This window comes from Gracilinanus agilis, chromosome 2 (assembly GCF_016433145.1).
Source record: "Gracilinanus agilis isolate LMUSP501 chromosome 2, AgileGrace, whole genome shotgun sequence".
In the NCBI taxonomy this organism is placed as follows: Eukaryota; Metazoa; Chordata; class Mammalia; order Didelphimorphia; family Didelphidae; genus Gracilinanus; species Gracilinanus agilis.
In genome coordinates this window covers 153,804,523-153,824,345 of record NC_058131.1, presented here as the reverse complement: position 1 = coordinate 153,824,345, position 19,823 = coordinate 153,804,523, and the positions used below count along the sequence as shown (strand labels likewise).

Below are 19,823 nucleotides of genomic sequence, written 5' to 3'. Positions count from 1 at the left end.
ACTGAGACAGTGGTTTTCTTTGTTTTGGCCTCAGTGTTCACACCTATAAGATGGATCAATCCCCCAACTCCCTAGGTAATATTTGCAGATATCCTATCATGATCCTGAATGATGTGCTATATTTCAGCCGAAAGGAGCTGCAAGAGCTTCGACTCCTTCAGAAGGAAGAGCAGAGGGCCCAGAGTCAGCTGGACCAGAGACACCATCAGCAGAGGGAACAGATGTTCCGACACATAGAGCTGGAAATGACGGTAACTGTAATCCTGTCACCTTCAGTATGGGTCAAGAGCACCAACTGGCCTTTGCAAAGTGGGTAATAAAAGTATGATTATACCCATTTTGCAGATGAAGAAACTGAAAAAAAAAAGAGGATTTAGCTTAGTTATTTATTCATTTTGTGCTTACTTCAAAATATAAAGATATAGTTTAAGACATACCCATTTCCTCAAAGCCTTAGGTACTGGCATGCACATTAAAACACACTCTTTCCCTCTATCCTCCCCTTCTGGCGTTTTCGGCTCTCTTGCTTATGATTAGGGCATCATCAGAGGATTCTCCTGAATCATCAAAGAACTCCACTTTGGCGTTACTAAGACTTGATTTTGTTTCCCTGTCTTATTTGAAATGCCAAGTAACCTCTAAGGAAGGCTGTCTATACCCAAACAAGAGCTAGAATAGAAAAATGTGGAAGCATTTCCCGAGGAAACAGGAGACCTGCATGCTCCTCCAGGCTTCCCTGCTCACTCATGCCCAGGAGCAAACTTCCCACTACAGGAGGAGACTCAACCCTGTTCCATGCTTTATGGCGATAAATACGGTGATGCTGAGAGCATCATAGAATCCAACCAGAGTGAGGAATGGAGTGGTGACCCATCTCTCCACAGGGTAAGAAACAACACTACGACAGCCAAGTGGAGGCTGTGGACCGCCATCACCAGCAGATCACCGACAGGTTAGAAGCAGAGTATACCCAGAGGCTCCAGGACCAGGCGAGGCACCTAAAAGCCAAGCAAGAGAAAGATTACAATCGGAGGTTGCCCGCACTGAGGGAGAGCAGGAAAGAGGTAAGGAATTGCTTTCTTGTGTCGGTCCAGCGCCCAAGGACACTTCCCTTAGGCTTTGGGATGAGAGTATAAGATGAAGAGGAACACCTGCAGGTCCAGATGTCACTCCAGACATACATCACCCGATACCTGCCTAGCACTGAGGTTAGGACAATATTGATGCAAAAATTAGAATAATATATAAGGGGAGATCAGGTATCCTCGATGTGATTCTCATCAAGACAGGTTAATTTGGATGAAGTTATAAGGATTGAAAGATGATGGGAAATGGGGGCAGGTAGGTAGCTCAGGGGATGGAGAATCAAGTCTAGAGATGGAAGGTTCCAATCTGGCCTCAGACACTTCTTAGCTGTGTGACCCTGGGAAAGACACTTAATCCCCATTGCCTCACCCATACAGCTCTTCTGCCTTAGAACCAGTTCATAGTATTGATTCTAAGATGGAAGGTAACAGTTTAAAAATATATATATAGTGGGAAAAGGAAGAGAACAAAGTGATTAGATGGATTTAGGCCTTCCAAAAAACAGGGCTGCTTTGGATCCCATCTGATTTGGGACTAGTTAGACAGGCTAGATCACAGCCTAGGGAATAACAAGCAGGGTGTTTCTTGAAGGAACATTTTTGAATGTTACTTTTCATGAGTGTACATATTTTAATGTCCTCATATATAGATCATAAGTATTAAGTATTATATTATATATATTATACATTATATATCACATATATATTACATTAAGTATTAAGCTCATAAGTATTGATTTTAAGGTAAGCCAATTCAAATGTTAGAATGAAATGTCAAAGTCTCTGATGAACAATAATAAATAATAATAAGCATTATCTAGACTTAAAAAAAACCTTACCTTCTCTCTTAATAATTTCTAAGACAGAAGGTGACAACAGCTAGATGATTGGAGTTAACCAAGTTCACACATCTAGGAGATTTATGAGACCAGATTTGAACCCAGGTATTATAAAGTACTTTTAAGACTTAAATAGGGCTTTTTACAAATGTCATCTCATTTGAATCTCACAACACTTCAGGGAGGTGGATACTATTTATCCCTATTTTACAAATGAAGAAATTGAGACAAACAGAAATTAAGAACCTAGGGTCATATACTGTCTGAGTAAGTGTCTGAGGCTGGATTTGGAGACTACAGGTTTAACTCTCTATTCACTGAGCCACTTGCTTCCTACACGGGCTTTAAGATTTACAAGGTGCTTTATATAGATTATTTATTTGTAACTGGGTCTAAGTGACTTGCCTAGGACCACACATCAAAGAAGTATTAAGGCCAAATTTGAACCCAGGTCGTCCAGACTCCAGACCTGGCACACTATCCACTGTGCCACCTAACTGCCCCAGGGCAACGCATTTTCAAGTTTATGCACTTTGTATAGTCTAGCTGGATCTTGTAGGATTTTCTATCCTGATTGCATCTGATTAGAAAACTCTATTCACCTGTGTAGATCAGTAATTCATCTATAATATATAGTCTTAGAGAGTTGCTTGGGGCCAATGAGAGGTTAAGTTACTTCATACAACTAATAATGTTTAAGGCAAGACTTCAATTCAGATCTTTCTGACTTTTAGGCTGGTCTAGACTATCTTTAGACTGCTCCCTTATCAACAACAAGAATAAAAGGATCCCTCCAATTTAAATGCCTTAAGATAAGGGACCCTGTCTTAAGTATCTCCTTGTCTCCAGGGCTCAGTCATGATACTCTGTACCCAACAGTAGACCAAGAAATCTTACATGATGGTAATGGTGAAAGTGATCTCGATTGTGGTAGATGGGGATGGGGATGATGGAGGTAATGGTGATGAGGTAGTGATGGTGATTATGGTGGATGGGAATGGGGATGGGGATGATGGAGGTAATGGTGATGAGGTAGTGATGGTGATGTGGTAGTGATGGTGATTGTGGTGGATGGGGATGGGGATGATGGAGGTAATGGTGATGTGGTACTGATGGTGATTATGGTGGATGGGAATGGGGATGGGGATGATGGAGGTAATGGTGATGAGGTAGTGATGGTGATGAGGTAGTGATGGTGATTGTGGTGGATGGGGATGGGGATGGTGGTGGTGGTAATGGTTGTGGTAATGGTGATGTCGATGGTGATTGATGGTGAGGATGGTGATGGTGACACTACTACTGTTGGTACAAGATGAACATGTCTTCCACTTTTCCTTCAGGAGCAGAGGTTTCTCCAGCAGCAGCAAGAACAGCTGAATCAAGCGCTACAGAAACTGATCCAGGAGCATAAGAAAAAAGTGACCTCCATTGAATGGGAATGCACTAGCAAAATCCACAGCCTCAAAAGAGGTAGAATTTGACTCAAAACTGTGAGTTAGGAGTGGTGGATAAAGGATACAGGCCTGAAGATGGAAAGACATGGGGAGAATGTGACAGATATTTTTATGGACTTGAAAGACCATTATTTATAAGAGGAATTAACTTAGGGCAGCTAGGTGGCTCAGTGCATGGAGATCCAGGCCTGGGGTAGGGAGGCCCTGGATTTAAATGAGGCCTCAGATTCTTGGGAGCTATATGTCCCTGGGCAAATCACTTAATCCCAATTGCCAAGTTCTTACTGTACTTCTCCTTTGGAACAATTTCTTAGTATCAATTCTAAGGCAGATGGTAAAGGCTTTTTTAAAAAAGAAGAATTAATTCTATTCTGAGAGGCTCCAGAGGGCAAACAGAGGGCCAACAGGAGGAACTTCCTCAATAGAGCTGTCTAAAAACAACTCAGTTATGTATCTTTTTAGGTAATGAGTTCTTCATTACTGAATGTGTTCACTAGAGGTTAGAAGGCTACTTATTAGGGATATTGTAGAAGGGATTCATGCTTTGGTTAAGAAAAAGACTAGATGACACAAAGGTCCCTCCCAATCAGTGATTCCATTACAATCCAAACTTCTCATGAGAAAGGATAGCAGGGATCCTGGAATGAAGAATGTACAGTCCTTGGAGCATCCACACATGGATCTAGGCCAGAGTATAATAGCAGGGAATTCTAAAGACATGGCCACTCCTTCCAGACTACACCACCCAACCCACCCCCACCCCCACCTTGTCCCAGGTTTAGGTTGGAACTATAGGTTGACCTCCATGTTCAGTGGTTATGCTACAGACTTTGGTAAGGAAATGAATGTATGGCCTAGAGAGGAAACACCATTCCATGTAGAACTTTTTAAAATCCACACTTTCTGTGTTAGTATCCATTCTAAAAGACAAGAGTGCCCACAGCTAGGCAATTGGGGTTAAGTGACTTGCCTGCGGTCACATATAGCTATGAAGTTAATAGGGCCAGATTTGAACTCAAGTCCTCCATACTCCAGACCTGGTACACTATCCATGGTGCTACCTAGCTGTCTCCACAGGTAGAATTTTAATAGAGCCCTTTTAAGAATTATTCATCTTTTCCTACAGGACCCAGGTAAGATAAGCAAAGGTATGTAGACCATAGAGGAAGGGATGAGAATGGGAGAGAAAGAAATCCAAGATGTATTCAGAATGTGAAATGTAGAATGCATGAAGGGGGAGTGGTATATGAAAAAAACCAAGTTGGAGGCAGTTTGAGGACTTTGAACCAAGATTCGGTATTTGGTCTTAAAGTTAAGAATGTCTTGAGGAGGTAATTTATATACGTCTCTGTAACTGAAGAACTTCCCAAAGATTATCAGCCAGTTGCTGTGGTCCTGGGAAGAGGGGCATTCCTCATAGATTGTATTTCATAGGGCCTTCCCATCAAGGTTAGGGACCTTATCAGAGTATCTAAGGATCCAAGTGACTGGATCAGCTTGATGGAATAGAGGCAGAAAATGGATGGGATCATCTTTGGCTGAAAGTCACACAATGTTGGATCTGGAAGGGGCCTTAAGGATCACCTAGTTCAGTCATTCACAACTTTCTAGAATTTAAGGACCACTTTTTTCACATCAAAAAGTTTTGCAGATTTCTTCTCCCCACGAGAGTAATTATATTATTACTTATTGATTGAGAAAATACATAATTATAAGAAGTTACATCACTAGAGTGTGTGGTGATGGAGAATCCTCTTCTCTCCAGCCCGGGAGGCTATAATCTGGCAGCTGGAACAGTCTCACTTACAAGATAAGTATCAACTCTTCAAGCAGCAGGTGAAGGAACAGTATTCCCTCCACAAGCAACAGTTGACCAAGCGCCATGAAAAGGTAATGCCAAGCTGCTTTCATATCTAAGCATATTGATTTTAACTAGAGAGCAAGTCCAAACCATTCCTTACCTTATAGATGAATTTCCAAAAGATGTCCCTCAGGCATCCAGGGTCTTAAAATTGGTGTGGGGGGAAATAAAAGAACTGGATTCATTCCTCCTATGATTGATTATAGGTTTGAATTTTACAAGGTCAGTCCATTTCTTCCTAGGTATTAAACTTAGCATTCAGGTGACTGCCCACAAATCTGTCTATAGAGTGCTTAATGGTTTTCAGAGAACTTTAGAGATTATCTCATTTGATCCTCACAATAACTCCTGTGAGATAGGTACTTTTGTTATCATCCCCATTTTACAGATGAGAATACTGAGGCTGAGAGAGGTGACTTAACTATGGTCACATAGTCAGATGTGCCAGGGAAGATTCCACCTCAAGTCTTCTTAACTCCAAGTCTAATATCCTATCCACATCACTGAAAAACAAAAGAAAGAAAGGGAGAAAGAAAACAACATGGGGAGTGGGAAGTCAAGTTTATCCAAAAAAGGACCAGAACAGCATACTTCCCCCAACATCCAGCATATCTTCCATGGCTCCAGTCCAATCCAATAAGCATTTATTAAGTACCTTCTATTTTCAAGGTAATGTTCTGGAGACTCGACAAAACAACAAAACAGCCCCTGCCCTTAAGGAATTTACATTCTGTCAGAAAGATTCAATGAGTAAACAGATAAATTTGAGAAAAGAGAGAAGGCCAAAAAAGTTGTGATGGTCTCCCAGAACCAGACCAGGCCACTTGTGAAATGACAGCTTTGAGACTGGCCGCCTTCATCCCAACCCACTTCCAATTGAAAACTGAAAAAGTGCTTTCTTTTATACTTTCACCATCTTTCTACTCCTCACTCTCCCACTCATTCACTCACTTCCTTTTTACTCTCTTTACCCTCATTTTTCATCTTTTCTCACCTAGACTATTTTAATAGGCTCTTCACTGATCTTCCTACCTCCAGGCTATGTCCTCTTTAATCCATTCCCTCCAACCCCCATCCTCTTACCCTTCCTTCCACACACAAGTAATCGTTTTTAATGCACTCCTCTGGTCCTATAACTCTCCTACTCAAAACCTTTCCATTATTCTCCATTGTCTACTGAATAAAGCAGAAATTTCTGATCTTAGCATTCCAGCAATCCAACTCCAATCTAACCTTCCAACTTTATCAAATACCACTCCTTTCAGCCACTCTATACCACATTCTACATTCTTCATTCTAGCCAACCCGAACTACTTTGTCTCCCATTATTCTCTTTCCCTCCATCTCCAAGCCTTTGCCCATCACTGTTTCCTATATCTGAAATGAATCTCTCCCCACTCAACTCCATCTACTGATAGAGCTTTCTTTCTTTTTCAAAATTTTCTTTCTTATTTTTTTACATGTCAATGCAATCTTTAATAATCATTTTCTGACATTTTGTGATTCATGTTCTCTCCCTCCCACCCACTCCTCTATGCTCCATAAGATCATAAGTCATACGATATGTGTTGTCCATCTATCATACAATACATGTTTCTATATTCATAATGTTGTAAAAGAAGATACATATTACTTACACTAGAGAAAAATGGAATGCATTCAGACTCCATGAGGTGGATGGTGTTGTCCTGGATCCTTGCATTGTGGATAACAGTTAATTCATTCACAGGTGATCTTCATACATCATTGCTGTTACTAGGTACGATGTTCTCTTGGTTCTTCTCACTTCACGCTGTATCACTTCATATAAGTCTTTCCAGCCTTTTCTGCTATCATCTTGTTCATTATTCTTATGGCATAATATTATTCCATCACAATCCATACCACAACTTGTTCATTCATTCCCCAACTGACAGACAACCCTTTAGTTTCCAGTTCTTTGCTATCACAAAAACAGCTGCTATAAATATTTTTGTACAGGTAGGTCCTTTTCCCCTATCTTTGATCTGTTTGGGATATAGACTTAGGAGTGCTGTTGCTGAGTCAAAAGATATGCACAGTTTTATGGCCCTTTGGGCATGGTTCCAAATTGCTCTCCAGAATGGTTCTATCAGTTCATAGCTTCACCCATAAATTCCCCCAACTTCCACTTTATATGAGTGTCTTTTCTTATGCTTTATAGGATAATGAACGAATGCATAGCTTCCACCACCTCCTTTTGGAAGAGTTGAAAAACCAGCAGGCCCAGGAGAGAACCCAGCAAGTAAAGTCTCAACGGTGTGAGACTAGGGTCCGTCTGGCTCAGTTCAAAGAGAGTCTCAAGCTACAGGACTTAAGTGGTGCTGAGCATAGAGATCAAATCAAACAGGTATTCTATTTAGATCCATGTAGTATTTGTTTTTTATTTGGAGGGGTTTTTTCATTTTTTAAAAATTAGGCAGTTGTTTTTTTTTTACTGATTACATGTAATAACAAATTTCCACATAAGTTTTCTAAAGTTATACAATCCAATTTGTCTCCCTCCCTCCCTCCCTCCCTCCCTCCCTCCCTCCATTCCCTACCCCATTCCAGAGCTGGCAAGTAATTCAATCTGAGTTATACATGTATTATCATGCAAAATAGATTTCCATATTGTTCATTTTTCTAATTGAATAATCACATAAAACCCAAATTCCAAAACAAAAATCCAAATAAACATGTGAAAAATTGTATGCTTTCATCTACATTCCAACTCCAACAGTTCTTTTTTCTGGAGGCAGAAAATATTCTTTGTCATAAGTCCCTCAGAATAGTCCTGGATCATTGTATTGCTGAGAGTAGCTAGGTCTGTCATAGTTGATCATTCCACATTATTGCTGTTACAGTATACAATGTTCTCCTGGTTCTGCTTATTTCCCTCTGCATCAGTTCAAGTAGGTCTTTTCACCTCTTTATGAAATCATCCTGCTTGTCATTTCTTGCAGCACAATAGTATTCCATCACCATCTATGCCACAATTTGTTCGGCCATTCTCCAATTGAGAGACATTCCTTCAATTTCTAATTTTTGTTACCACAAAAAGAGCAGCTATAAATATTCTTGTACAAGTAGGTCCTTTCTACTTTTTTATGATCTGTTTGGGATACAGATCTACTAGTTGTATTACTGGATCAAAGGGTATGCATTATTTTATAGCCCTTTCCACATTGCCCTCCAGAATGGTTGGATCAGTTCACAACTCCGCCAGCAAGACATTAGTGTGTCAATTTTGCCACATCCCCTCCAACATTTATCACTTTCCTTTACTGTCATATTGGCCAATCTGATGGGTGTGAGGTGGTACCTCTGAGTTGTTTTGATTTGTATTTCTCTAGTCAAGAGGAATTCAGAATATTTTTTCATATGATTATTAATAGCTTTGATTTCTTCATCTGAAAACTACCTATTCACATCCTTTGACCATTTATCAAATGGGGAATGACTTGCGTTCTTATAAATTTGACTTAGTTCTCTATATATTTAAGAAATGAGATCTTTATCAGAGAAATGTGTTACAAAAATTTTTCCCAGTTTGTTGTTTCCCTTCTAATCTTGGTTACATTGGTTTTGTTTGTACAAAAGCTTTTTAGTTTAATATAATCAAAATTATTCATTTTATAACTTATAATGCTTTCTATCCTTTGTTTGGTCATAAATTCTTCCCTTCTTCATAGATCTGACAGGTAAACTATTCTGTTCCTCTAACTTACTTATATCACCCTTTATGTCTAAATTGTATACCCATTTTGACCTTTTCTTACTATAGGGTGTGAGATATTGATCTATACCTACTTTCTGCCATACTGTTTTAAAATTTTCCCAGCAGTTTTTGTCAAATACTGAATTCTTATCCCAAAAGCTAGGATCTTTGGGTTTATCAGATGCTAGGCTGCCATGGTCATTTATCCCTAATCTATTCCATTGATCCACCATTCTATTTCTTAGACAGTAGCAGATTGTTTTGATAATTGCTGCTTTATAGTACAGTTTAAGATCTGGTACCACTAGGCCACCATCTTTCACATTTCTTTTAATTAATTCCCTTGATATTCTTGATTTTTTTGTTCTTTGAGATGATTATGTAGCATTTGTTAGTCACCTACCATGAGAATCATGGAAGCCTAGAATGGTAGAAGGGATCTTAGACATATCTTGTCCTAATTACTCATTTTATGGAAGATGAATTTGAAGTCCAGATTGATGAAATGGCTTTACCTGAAGACTCACAGCTAGTGGCCAGCAGAGGTAGAACTAGAACCCAGGTCTCCTGACTCTCTATCAAGACTCTTTCCTTTGACCAGAAATGTTAAACTTTTCATGGCCTTCTTTGCTAGACTGACTGCTGAAGGGACTCCTTCTAATAATCATGTTCTTAAATGCATAAAACAAAATATATGGGATTACAAAGGAAACTAGTTATGTTGAAATAGTTACCAAAATATATTTCTGAAGTTCATGGACTTCAGGTTAAGAATCCTTGCATTAAACCTTTATGTACCCAGCTGGATATGGAGCAATGTGGTAAATAGGAAAAAGGAATAAGTAGATAGACAAAGACATTGACAAAAACAGATATCAAATGACCTTTGCCCACAATGTGCTTATAGTCTCCTTAAAAAGATAAGACCAGTGTCCTGAAACAATTAGGAGGCCTGGAAATACAAAGACAGACTATATTGAGAACCTAAAATGAATATAATCAAGGGTCAAAGTGGATGGTACCCACAATAATATTGTGGGAGGCAAGAGAGGGGAGATATCAGTGTGGGTTGGAGTTTGGGGAAAGAATTTATGAAGGAGTTACTACCTGAGATTGGACGTTGAAGGATGGGTACATCTGGATAAGGCATAATTTTTCAAAAGGAAACCAGGAACAATTCTGAGGAACTTAAGAAAAAGAACGCTATTCACATCCAGAGAAAGAACTGTGGGAGCAGAAACACAGAAGAAAAACAACTGCTTGATCAAATGGGTCAATGGGAACATGACTGGGGATGTAGACTCTAAGCAATCACTCTAATGCAAATATTAATAATATGGAAATAGGTCTTGATCAATGACATATGTAAAACCCAGTGGAATTGCTCATTGGCCATAGGTAGGGGGTGGGAGGAGGGGAGAGAAAGAAAGTGAATCATGGAACCATGTAAAAATATTCTAAATTAATTGATTAAATAAAATATTTCAGTTTAAAAAAAAAAAAGGAAACCAGGAACCCAACTGTATTTCAAAGGGAGGAAAGAATTTCTAGGGTCAAGAGCAAAAGGCTTGGGATTCAAAGACATGCATAGGGAATAAAGGTCTATAGTTAGTATCTTCTCTTTCTTGATAAAAAGAAAATGATTCCTGATATTTAGTCTGAAAGAGATTCAGGGGGTAGATATCTTCAAGTATTTGGAGAGCTATCTTCAACTGACACATATGTAAGAGGAAATTTATTATGCTTGACCCAAGAAAGCAAATTGAGGTACAAGAAATGGGTAGATATTGTAGAGGAAAATTTAGGCCCTAGGAAAAACTTTGTAATGAATAGAGCTATCCAAAAGACTGCCTTCCGCAATTGGGGGTTTCCCCTCACTCAAGGTCTTCAAATGAGGCTGGGTGAGAAGCCAATATGAATCTTTAGAGTGGATTCCTGTTCAGGTACAGGTTAGAGACTAGACAGCCACTGAGGTCTCTTCCAATTCTGAGATTCTGTGATTCTGTAAAATAACAAGCCATCATAGTACAGTTTTGAGGGCAAGAGGCTAGGATTTAAAGAAATCTTAGTGACCCCATTTGGGGTTTTCTTGGCAAAGATACTGGAGTGATTTGCCATTTCCTTCTCCAGTTATTACAGATAAGGAAACTGAGGCAAACAGGGGTAAGTGACTTGCCACAGCTAGTAAGCATCTGAGGCCAGATTTAAACTCAGGGAGATAAGTCTTCCTGACTCCAGGTCCAGCATTCTATCCATTATGCTGCCTAACTGCCCACCAACACAGAACACAGCATGAGAAAAGACAAATGGTCCAACTTTGCTAGAGCAAAGAGACAAGAAGGAGTTTTGAGAACCAACAGTAGAAAAGTAGGTTGGGATCAGACTGGGTAGGGCCTCAAACATGCTATTAAGGAATTTTGCCATTACCCTGAGTGTAAGCCATGGGGAATCCGTGGAAGTTTCTGAGCAGATGTGTGGTGTGATCAGAGTTGTGTGTGCAGAAATAGAGAATACCCTGAGTCAGGGGCCCGGTCAAAGCTGCCCCTTCAGGAGATTCTGGAAGCTTTGCTGCCCTAGGATCAATCCCAATTTGGCCTGATGTATGTCTTGTGCAGTTCTTGCAGCAAGAGGAAGGACGCCAGAAGGCAGACACAGAGCAGCACCAGCAGAAGCACCATGGACAGCTGCGGGAGCTGCAACAGCAGCTAGAGGCCAATGTTCGGGAGGTGGAGCAGATGCAGGTGAGTGGCAGGAGCTCTCCTGGGCCCCAGGTGCCCCCTCTACTTGCCCCCCATGCCTCCGGGGCAGAAAATGGAGCCAGCTGAAAAGGAAATGCCAGACACTGAGCAGACCTGCTCTAGGGATGGATGCTAAGACCTCAGGAGAGTCACTGGGGCTTTCAGAAATCAGCAAAGCCATGTTGAACAGAACTAGAAGGGACCCTCCAGAGTATCTAGACTAATCTCTTTGGGTTTTTTTTTAACCGTTATTTTTCATCTTAGAATCTAAGGCAGAAAGTAAGGGTTAAAAAAACAATAATAACAATACTATATATTGATCCTAAGGCAGAAGAGTGTTAAGGGCTAGGCAATGGGGCTTAAATGACTTGCCCAAGGTCACACAGCTAGGAAGTGTCTGAAACCAATTTTGAACCTAGAACCTCCTGTCTCTAGGTCTGGCTCTCTATCTACCTAGCTGCCCCAACCTTTCTGTATTTATAGATAAGGGAAGTTGGGCCTAGAGAGGCTGAGTGACCTACCCAAAGTCACACAGGCAGTAAGTGTAGAAGCTGGGATTTGAATTTTCCTATAAGGGTCCATCCCTCTTGCCATCCCCTCTCGGCTCGCTATATTTTTGTGAACTTGAACAGTATAAATTAAAATCAGGATTCATCAAAATCAAGTCAGACACCAATGACAGTCTGGAGGAAATCACATTTTTTGAATTTTGAGGTGCACATGGAGAGGACGGAAGAGACTACTTAGCTAGCCTGGGTTTCAGTTCTAAGACTGTCTCCTACTCATGGTATGACCTTGAACTTAACTTCCAAGTCTCAGTTTCTTTATCTGTAAGGGGAGAATCTTGTGGTTCAGTCATTTCAGCCTCTAACTCTTTGTGACCCCAATGGTTTGGGCATTTTCTTGGCAGAGATACTGGAGTGATTTGCCATTTCCTTCTCCAGGGCATTTTACAGATGAGGAAACTGAGGCAAAAACAGGGTTAAATGACTTGTCCAGGACCGCACAGCTAGTAAGTGTCTGAGGCTGGATTTGAAGAGGAATCATCCCCAATTCTGAGTCCAGTGCTTTATCCTGTGCCACTTAGCTGGCAAGACGAGGATAGTAATATTTAAAACTAACTATGTTTCAAGATTGTCATAAGGATCAAATGAAATAACTGATATAAAGTACTTTGTACCTGTAGCTCATTATGTGCTAATGTGCCTTTTCTTCTATGTCCCCTTTTTTTACTGTAGTTTACCCACTCAACTGATATTCCTCCCACCTTCTGACCACTCCTCCAATAACGGCTTTCCTGGCCCCTCCACCCACCCCCAACATTCATGTTCCCTGAGATTCTGTCCTTCCACCCTTCTCCTCTCTCTGTATTCTCCTTCGACAATCTCATAGCAATTATACAGGACCTACTATGTGCCAAGAACTGTGCTAAGTGCTTTATAAAGTTATGCTTATTTGATCCCCACAACAATTCTGCGAGGTAAGCGCTCTTATTATTCCCATTTTACAGTGGAGGAGACAGGAGAAGTTAAGCGACTTATCCAGTGTTTCACATTAAGTATCTGAGACTAAATTTGAACTCAAGTCTTGGACTCACTGCTCTCTCCACTGTTTCACATTAGCTGCCATGGTTTCATTTGAATTTCCTCTGTGCAGGTAACTGCATCCATCTCTGAGGTCCAGATCCCCAACATCGTACGGTAGAAGAGAAGAGTAGGTTTAGAGTCAGAGGTCTTAAGTTCAAATCCCCACTTTGCCCTTTCCTTTCTTTGAACAAGTTCATTCTAGTTATATAATTCTATTGCTTTGGAATTTAAGTCTTCCATAGTCTGTTACCATCCTACCTTTCTAGTCCCATTTTATTACTCCTTTCCAGGCATTCAATGCTCTCGTCACACTAGATTAGATTCTACACCTCAAACGTATACTACACTCTCTTGAGCCTATCCCTGGAATGTCTTTCTTCCCTTCCTTCCATCTCATCTTTGCCTGACCTATCCTTTAAGTTCCAATTTAAATGCTTCCTTTTCCCTTAGAATTCACCTTAGGCTTTATTTTATAGCTCTCTACTATTTTTATCATACAGTATCATGCTACTAGTGATGTGACCCTGGACAAATCATTTAACCCTACTTGCCTCAGTTTCCTCATCTTTAAAATGATCTGAAGAAGGAATGGCAAATCAATCTTTATTTTAAAAAATGGGTTCATGAAGAGTCCGACACGATTTAATTGTGTTTTATCATGATCTACGTTGTTCTGTGGTCCTCCAGCTAGATTAAAATATTCGTGAGGGCAGGGACCAACTAAACTTTGTACTTCCAAGTGGCTGGCACAGTACTTTATAAGCAGTAGGCACTAAATAAAAGTTTTCTATATTTACCAACTATGTAATAATAATAATAATAATAATAATAATAATAATAATAACTAACATTTGTATAATGTCAGGCACTGTACTTAGTGCTTTATAACCATTATTTCATTTATTCTCATAACACTGGGGAAAAGGTACAATCACTATCCCCCATTTCACAGTGGAGGAAACTGATGCAAACAGAAGTTAAGTGATTTGCTCAGTCACACAGCTAGACATTTCTGAGGCCAGATTTGTACTGAGGTCTTCCTGATTCCATGCCCAGAGCTCTCTATATGGCCTCCCTGGCTGCCCTGCTGTGCTGGGTTCTGGGGATACAACAATGAAAATAATAAAGTCCCTACCTTCAAGGGGCTCATCAACTAATAATTCTTTTGTTTCTGGCCATAAAATATCAAAGCTAGAAGAAATCTGATAGATTACCTACTCGGATAACCTCTTTTATAGAGGAAGAAGTCAAAAATCCAGAGAAATAAAGAAATTTCTCCAAAGTTCCCACAAGTTAGTGGGAGAGTCAAGAGGAGAACCAAAGTCTCTTACGCTCCCCCTCCACACCCCCTGCTTCTAGTCAGTCAGTCAATCAACAATCATTTATTAGGCATTTTCTATGTGTTTGGCACTGTCTGCTGCCCTCCCCCATGTGTTTTTTTCCTCTCTCGTGACATCCTTTTTTCCTGGCTATGTCCTTTTATAATACTTGGAGCTCAGGAGACACGGAAGAGAAATGTGATGGGAAGATGAGTGTTTGTATGGGAGTGGATATCGATGTATGTATACATATTGGGCCTCTGAGCTCCTTGACCTCTAGCTTGTCTTTCTTCTCCTCTGTATAGAATGAGAAACTCCAGCGCCTGGTAGAACAGGAAAAGAAAAAGCTAACTGCCCTGGATGACGAACACACCATGGAGCTACGAGAGTGGCAGGAGAGGCTGGCTGCCAGAAAAGAGGTAAGGGGTGCCTGCCCCAGTGGAAGAAGCATCGCTTCTCGGCCTTTTGGCTAAGATCAAGTGTAGTATCTGAGTGGGAGAAGCAGGTCAGTGGAGTTCAGCACAGGTTGTTCATACAGACACTCAGACCAGGCTCAGTGTGAAGGGATGACTTAGAAATTACGGATATGGCAATTTGGGACCCACTCATCCAGTAGGCGCTCCATGAATGCCTGCTGAGGGAAGTGATGACGGAGCATCGGAGCCAAACAAGTCCTTGTCAGGTGGGACCCTCTCGGGATTATTCAGTCAGACATAGAGAGAGGGAGTGCATTCCAGGCATGAGGAACAGCCAGGGCAAAGGCACGGACATGGAAAATGGAATGTCATTTAGCAAGCTTAGGAAGAAGACTTCTCTGGCTAGAGTCATTTATAAGAAAACTAGAAAGGTAAATTGGAGGGAGAGCCAGATTAGGCAGAGCCCTGAATGTCAGATGAAAGAGTTTGGATTTGATCCTACAGGTAACGGGGAGGTACTGCATTCACAGGAGAGAGATGACATGGTTAGACCCTGTTCCCCAAGAAATCCAATTTGGATGGAATAGAGATTATCTGAGAGGGCATGAGTGTGTGATGAGGCTAGATGGTGGATCATGCACAGATTTGGGGGAGGTTGGAATGGAGGGACTAAGGAGTTAGTACTTTATTTAATAAGTGTGAAACACCAGTGCAGAATTTTGAATGGGACAATGACATGGTCAGAGCCGCACGCTAGGAAGATTAGCCAGGCAGATTAAGAAAGGACATGCATCACTGTCTTCTTCTTTCTGCCCTTCAGATGCTGGAGGAAGAGCTGTCTAACAGAGCCCAGCTTCGTTTCCCAGGGCCCCGGCGAGGGAGCGAGCCGGCAAGGAGGCTTCAACGGCTCTTCCCTGTGTTCCACTTCCCTACTTAATAACCTGCTTCTGTGTCAGCTAGCCCACACCTCCTTTCATCAGTCATTTTTTTCCAGGTTCCTCAAAAGTGGGATGAAGCTTCTACACATTATATTTTAAGGAAATGAAAAAGATCTATTTGTAATAAAATATTTTTAGCAAGATTTTCCAATAGCAAAAATTGGGGGCAGGGGGGAGGGGGCGCCTGAGTGGCTCAGTGGATGGAGAGCCAAGCCTAGAGATGGGAGATTCTAAGGTTCAAATCTGGCCTCAGACACTTCCTAGCTGTGTGACTCTGGGCAAGTCACTTAACTCCCATTGCCTTACCCTTACCACTCTTCTGCCTTAGAATCAATACATAGTACCGATTCTAAGATGGAAGGTAAGAGCTAAAAAAAATTGGAAATAACCCAGTCATTTTACAGTCAAGGAATAAATTGTTATAAATGAACAAGAATTAACTATTATTGAACCTATAACTATAGCTAGGGTGGGACCATCAGGGCATTACTTCAAGGTGTTAATACGCACAGGGGCCTTTTTTCCATGGATGGTCCAGACTATCCTGGTGTTTCACAATCCTTTGCTGGTTTGTGCCCCATAAAGCAAACCTTTTGTCTCCTATGTAGCACAATACCTCTAATATAAATATAGGGAAATATAGACAAAATAATGCAGAACAAAAAAATCAAACCCAAAAGAGCAACATAGATACTGGTTGCCCCTGCATTCATAAAAACCATCATTTGAAAATCCTGAAAATATACCATGAATGAGGGTAAAGAAGAGAAGTATAGGCAAAAAGGATAGGTTGGATATGGCATAAATGTACATATTTTGTGACTATAAACAATAGAACCTTCTGATTTTTGAGTAAATTGTTTTGCTTTTGTTTGTGTACTTTAAGGTTTCTGTTCACTAAAAAAGCATTATTGTAATATTGTTATAAAAGCATTAGAGTAAAAAGTGATTTTTTTTAAGAGTGACGGTCAATACCAGGTGTTGCCTTGACAGCCTGTTTTGGGGACCGGCTACTTAAAGGCAAATCAAACCCTTCACCAAAATGGCCCAACGTCCTTGTGAAGACCTTCCTGCAGAGGGAGATAGAAAGCAGGCTTGTGGCCAAAAACCAAAGTCTTTAGAGCTATTTCTCCAGGCTCATTCTATCAGAGGATTACATCAAGTACACCAAGAACAAAGAGAGTCCACAAGAGTTTCCTTCTCTCCTCCTTTCTTTCTAAAGATACTCCCTTTCGTTTAAGGAGAAAGCTGGGGGCAGCTGGGTGGCTCAGTGGATTGAGAGTCAGGCCCAGAGACAAGAGGTTCTGGGTTCAAATCTGACCTCAGACACTTCCTAGCTGTGTGACCCTGGGCAAGTCATTTAACCCCCATTGTCTAGCCCTTACTGCTCTTCTGTCTTAGAACCAATACAAAGTATTGATTCTCAAATGTAATGGACTTCTGTACTAGCAGCAATGCAATGACCCAGGACAATTCTGAGGGATTTACGGTAAAGATGCTACCCACATTCAGAGGAAGATCTGCAGGAGTGGAAACACAGAAGAAAAACAACTGCTTGAACACATGGGTTGAGGCAGACATGATTGGGGATGTAGACTTGAAACGACCACACCAATGTAACTATCAATAATATGGAAATAAGTCTTGATTGATAGCACATGTTAAAACCAGTGGAAATGTGTGTTGGCTATGGGAGGAGGTGCTTGGGGGGGGTGGTGGTGAAGGGAAAAGAACATGAATCATGGAACGATGGAAAATTTTTCTAAAAAAATTAAAAAAAATTTTAAAACGACAAAGTATTGATTCTAAGATGGAAGGTAAGGGTTTAAAAATTAAAAAAAAAGGAGGAAGACAACCTGACATGGAGCAATTTAGGTGACATGGTGGAGAGGACACTGGACTTATCCTCCTGAGTTCAAATCTGACCTCAGACAATTCCTAACTGGGTGACCCTGGGCAAGTCAATTAATCCCAATCACTTAGACCAGTGGTTCCCAAACTTTTTTGGCCTACCAATCCCTTTCCAGAAAAAATATTGCTTAGCACCCCCTGGAAATTAATTTTTTTTACATTTTAATAGCAATTAATAGGAAAGATATATGTACTAATGTTTCTACCTTTTTCGTAAGATGTAGTAAAGAAAAGTGTAAATTAGAAACATTGAACTTTGAAATTATGAAACTATTGAACTCAGAATAGAATGTAATACAAAAAAAGTTAAAACATTCAAAATCATCTTAATGAGAAGGATGAACCTGGTGTGCTGCTACCAACTTAGTAATCCTCGGCTCTATTTTCATCAGCAGTAATCTTAAATCACCGCGATTGACTATTTGCAATTGGTTTTGGGTTTTTTTTGTTAATAAATTGGTTACCTCACTGAATCCATGTTCCAAAATGCACCTGTGGCCATCACCGCTATCCTGGATCGATGCAGCACCCACCAGGGGGCGGTGGCGCCCACTTTGGGAATCACTGACTTAGACCTTACCATTCCACCTTGAAACCAATACACAGTAATGATTCTAAGAAAGAAGGTAAAGATTTAAAAAAAAAAAAAAAAAGATATTTAGCATGGAACCTTTAACATAGGGGGAATTTCCTGTTTGCTGAATCTAATTTAGTTGAATAAGTTCCAAAGACATGCCAAAATATGGGCTCCAGATCCTGCTTTTTCTGTGTGGGTCAAGACAAGACACAACCTCTCAGGCTCCGTTTCCTCATCTGCAAGATGGAAATTCGTTTTTTACAGACCTCAAGAATCCTAAGGAAATGCAAGTTGTCAATCCATTTAAACAGAACAAGAACAACAATGCCCCATGTTGCAAAGCATATAAAGTCCAAGATTGCACCCATTAAGTCACTGCACTCAGAGTTCCATTAAAAAGAAGAAAACAGTGTGTGCCCTCTAAGTCTTATCACAAGCTGAAAAGTTTGAGGCTTTGACAGAGGTTATCAGTCCTGAATCTCCTGGCTTGGCTCAGTTTCCTTCCTGGAAACAAAACAAGCTTGTTTAGCAGGGCTCTGGCTGGAAGCTCTCTGTCTAATTGCACAGAGGGAAAAAAAAGTTATTTGGAGTTCCAGTCCTCATCCTCCTCCTCCTCCTCCCTCCGTCAGTTGGAGCCAGGACTGAATTTTTATCCTAGAGACAAACAAATCGCTTAATCCTGCTGTCCGAAACACAGCTATCTAACAGAGGAGATCTTTCAATCCAGAGTGAATTGTGTGTCAATCAAACGTAATTTGGGTGGTGGGAAAAAGAATTTTCTAGTTTTGACATGCTATGGAGCATAATGTGAAACTCAAGCAGAAACAAAAGCCACTAATTTATTGTGGTTTATGACTGAATTTTTCTTTCTTTTTTTTTTAAATACCCTAACCTTCCATCTTAGAATAAATAACGTGTTTTGGTTCCAAGACAGAAGAGTGGTAAGGGCAATGGAGGTTAAATGACTTGCCCAGGGCCACATAGCTAGGAAGTATCTGAGGTCAAATTTGAATCGATGACACCTGACACTATATCTTCTATGTCACCTAGAAGCCCCCCAAAGTGATTTTTCTAAAGTGTATGTCTGTCTACATCACCCCATCCTGTTCAGGAATTCTAGAGGCTCTTTATCACCTCCAAAATAGCATATGAAGTCACCTGCCATTTAAAGGTCTTCATGATCTGGCCCCTTCCTCCCTTTCCAGGCTTTTAAGATCTAACTCCTTCCCATAGACTCGCTCATCCAGCAACACTGGCCTACTTGGAGGTCTTTGGACACAACACTTTATCTTCCATCTCCAAACAAAAGCACTGGTTGGTCCTGACCTCTGAATGCTAGTCCTTCTGACCTCTAGCTTCTATGAGAAGCCTTTCTTGGTTC

At 40.6% G+C, this 19,823-nt stretch overlaps 1 protein-coding gene and 1 non-coding gene across 2 annotated transcripts in view; both read left to right on the top strand.

Moving 5' to 3' along the window:
• The window catches only part of LOC123233403 (serine/threonine-protein kinase 10-like), a 52,263-nt gene extending 36,290 nt beyond the window's left edge, over window positions 1-15,973 (top strand). Inside the window, exons 11-18 of the mRNA XM_044659517.1 lie at window positions 128-251; window positions 885-1,064; window positions 3,265-3,394; window positions 5,144-5,268; window positions 7,422-7,607; window positions 11,573-11,698; window positions 14,906-15,019; window positions 15,837-15,973. Of these exons, the coding sequence (XP_044515452.1) occupies window positions 128-251; window positions 885-1,064; window positions 3,265-3,394; window positions 5,144-5,268; window positions 7,422-7,607; window positions 11,573-11,698; window positions 14,906-15,019; window positions 15,837-15,953 (1,102 nt within the window). The 3' untranslated portion in view covers window positions 15,954-15,973. The remainder of the gene's footprint in view (window positions 1-127; window positions 252-884; window positions 1,065-3,264; window positions 3,395-5,143; window positions 5,269-7,421; window positions 7,608-11,572; window positions 11,699-14,905; window positions 15,020-15,836) is intronic.
• Window positions 15,050-15,249, top strand: LOC123238560. Its single transcript, XR_006505708.1, has one exon. It is a non-coding gene; the product is annotated as a U2 spliceosomal RNA (small nuclear RNA).
• Window positions 15,974-19,823: the final 3,850 nt, after the last annotated feature.